A 2,957-nucleotide genomic window follows, 5' to 3' on the forward strand; every position below is an offset into this window, starting at 1 on the left:
GAGAGAGAGAGAGAGAGAGAGAGAGAGAGAGAGAGAGAGAATTGTTATTTTCGCCAGTAGAGTGCGCTTAACCCAAACTGTAGGGCTTCTTGAGGGCGGAGAAGAATTAAGTGTTTCTCAGAAGCGCGAGAAGAATTCAATCAATGTTCATAGGATAGCAAACATTTATGTCCCTAGAAGAGCAATACGAATTTAATGTTCTCGAGCGAGCAAGAAGAATGTTATTGAGGGAGCGAGAAGAATTTTATGAGAAGAGCGATTAGGATTTATTTTTTCAGAAGAGCGAGAGGAATTTATCGTTCACAGAAGAGCGAGACGCATTTAATGTCCTCGGGAAAAGGCAGAAAGAGGAATTGGACTTCAGGGAATCATAATGTAACCAAAAGATGCAAAACAAATCGTTTCTTTCTGAATGCGTTGCTGTGCGGGGTGTTTCAGGGCAACTGTATATTTTACAAGTCTTTATTATTTGAGACGTCTTTTACGACGCTTGGGACAAACTGACAGCTTCCTGTTCTGTTCACAAAGACAAACGAACTGCTACAGAGCCTACAGTACTTTTCTCGACGTCTCATTAAAAAAATATAATTTTTTTCTTTCTATCCCTGTATTTTGCTGTCTTTATGTCTTACTATTTCCCCTCGTTGAATGGCCGTTATCGTGTCGCTGTGCTTTTGTCTATGCAAACAAACGTCTTTTGTTTCCCTTAGGAAACTGTATTGGAGTCTGTACTAATTCTAATGTTTCCCACCCTTTGTTATGTGATATACATTCCAACCAGTCCATGACAACCACCAGTTCCAGGAGAAAAGTGACAGATGGTCTTTTTGGACAGTGTCTCAAAGGGTGGGGGTGGGGAGAGGTCGTTTTTACAAAACTTTGTAGTTGTCTTAAACAGGTGGGTTTTAAGGCAGGTTCGACTGTGTATCATGCAGCAGACATGCCACGATTGGGTGTGATGATAGGAAAACATTTTCTCCCTCCACTATAGATACTTGTTATCGTTTCGATATATGTCTCTCGTTTCTACCGGGAAGCTGAGAATATATCTGAGTGTTCTATGGTCTGTTGGGGCAATAATCACTGATAAGCGCATAGAGCTTGCTGTTGAGTGGGACTATGCACTATACAAATGCTATTTATTTGTTAAAATGTATTTGTCATCATTGGTTCACCATCCACCTCGCAGGTCTATCGATCGCCCTTCTGTTCGAATCTTCCATGTTAATTTTGATTCAGTACTTCGAGCGGCTTACTATACAACAAGTGCTATTTATTCATTATCATCTATTCAACATCATTCATCGTCCCCTATACAGGTCTGTCCATCGCCCTGCTGTACGGGCCCTCCCTGTTCGTGCTGATGCAATATTTCGAGCGGCGTCGCGCTTTTGCCACAGCCCTGGGCACGTGCGGCACAAGCTTTGGGGGTGTGGTCCTCCCGCTCCTCATCAGGTACCTGCTGGATGAGTACTCTCTACGGGGCGGCACTCTGATGACAGCTGGAGTCCTCATGCACAGTATCGCTTTCTCTGCCATGCTCAGACCCATAGAGAAGAACGAGATGGTGCTGAAGATTCCCGAGAGTAAGAAGTCGCCGCAGAACGTCCGAAGCGGCGTGAGGAAAGAGCTGGGAACGTTCGAGAAGCTGAGACAGAGGTTCCGTGGTTTGGAGGGAGAAAGTTCGGAACTGGATAAAAAGTCGGAATGTAGTCGAAGCTTCCGTGGGAGTCATAACAGCATTAACCAAAGAAACGGACATCTGAAGTTTGACCCGAAGAAAATTACGAATATCGCGCCTTTCAGCTCCAAGCTAGAAATCTGCGAGGAGGGCGTACCTCTGAAAATCGAGCAAAACATAATTGTTGGCAGTCACGGTGACTTGGTAGTTGTTCCTGTAGGCAATGGGATCACTTCCTCCTCCGTGTCTTTAGTGAATGGCTCACAAGAATCTCTGGTTGCCAGTAATAACGACTTCCACGCCAAACTCACTGAGATCAACAACCAAAATGGGAGTCTAGTTTCCATAGTCAACCAAAATGGCAGTGTTGTCGTTTCCCCGGTGACCGAGAGTTCCTACAGCAACAACCACCTGGCGGCCCCAGCAGTGACCTTTCCCCGTCGGTGGAACGACAGCCTCGCCACGGAGAACACCCCGTCTCTCTACGACGTGGAGTCGATGGCTTACACGGATATTGGAAGCAAATACTCTCATTCCAAACGCCAGCTCTCTCGCTCCACCGCTTCTATATTCTGCAGCACTTCCACGCTCAACACAAACTTTGCCGATCTGATATCCATTGAGCAGGACACGTACTTCAAGCAAACACAGCTGGACGACACGGCCAAACCTCAGACATTTTTCCGAAAGTTTTGCTTCAGTCTGTTGAACAACCCCCTTTTAAAGTCGACCTCGTTTTGGGTTCTGGTCGTGTTCTACTTCAGCGCTACGATTGGCCAAGCCGTGCCCCAGATGTACATCCCAGCCCTGGCTAAAGAGAAAGGTCTGACTCCCTCACAAAGCGCCATGCTCATCTCTCTGATGAACACGCTGGACATCCCGTGCAGGATCGTAGTGGGCGTCCTGGTCAACTGCGGGTTCGTCAGTCCGTCCAAGGCTTGCATCCTGCCCATGTTCGTCATCGGAATGGTCGGGCAGATGACTGCGTTCTTTAACAGTTATGAGTAAGTGAATTATTGTATTGTATAACATTCTATCTATTCACAAGCGCTTTGTTTGTAGAATTTTTTTTCTAAAAAAATAGCGCTTGAAAGTCACAAGCGAAGTCATAAGAAGGTTTAGTCAACTAACTCTATATTATTATTATGTCTAGGTAAAGAAGCACACAGTTTTAGGAACAGGGGAAACGCGCTGCTTTTTCTTCTTCTTCTTCTTCTTCTTCCTCTTCTTCTTCTTCTTCTTCTTCTTCTTCTTCTTCTTCTTCTTCTTCTTCTTC

At 45.4% G+C, this 2,957-nt stretch overlaps 1 protein-coding gene across 3 annotated transcripts in view; it reads left to right on the forward strand.

Moving 5' to 3' along the window:
• Positions 1-2,957, forward strand: part of LOC101852434 — a gene marked incomplete in the record, with an annotated part of 50,390 nt that overhangs the window by 37,561 nt on the left and 9,872 nt on the right. For all 3 annotated transcript variants that reach the window (XM_013087814.2, XM_013087815.2, XM_005107912.3), the window contains 1 exon segment: positions 1,320-2,685. In XM_013087814.2, the coding sequence (XP_012943268.1) occupies positions 1,320-2,685 (1,366 nt within the window).

Source organism: Aplysia californica, unplaced genomic scaffold (assembly GCF_000002075.1).
Source record: "Aplysia californica isolate F4 #8 unplaced genomic scaffold, AplCal3.0 scaffold00642, whole genome shotgun sequence".
In the NCBI taxonomy this organism is placed as follows: domain Eukaryota; kingdom Metazoa; phylum Mollusca; class Gastropoda; order Aplysiida; family Aplysiidae; genus Aplysia; species Aplysia californica.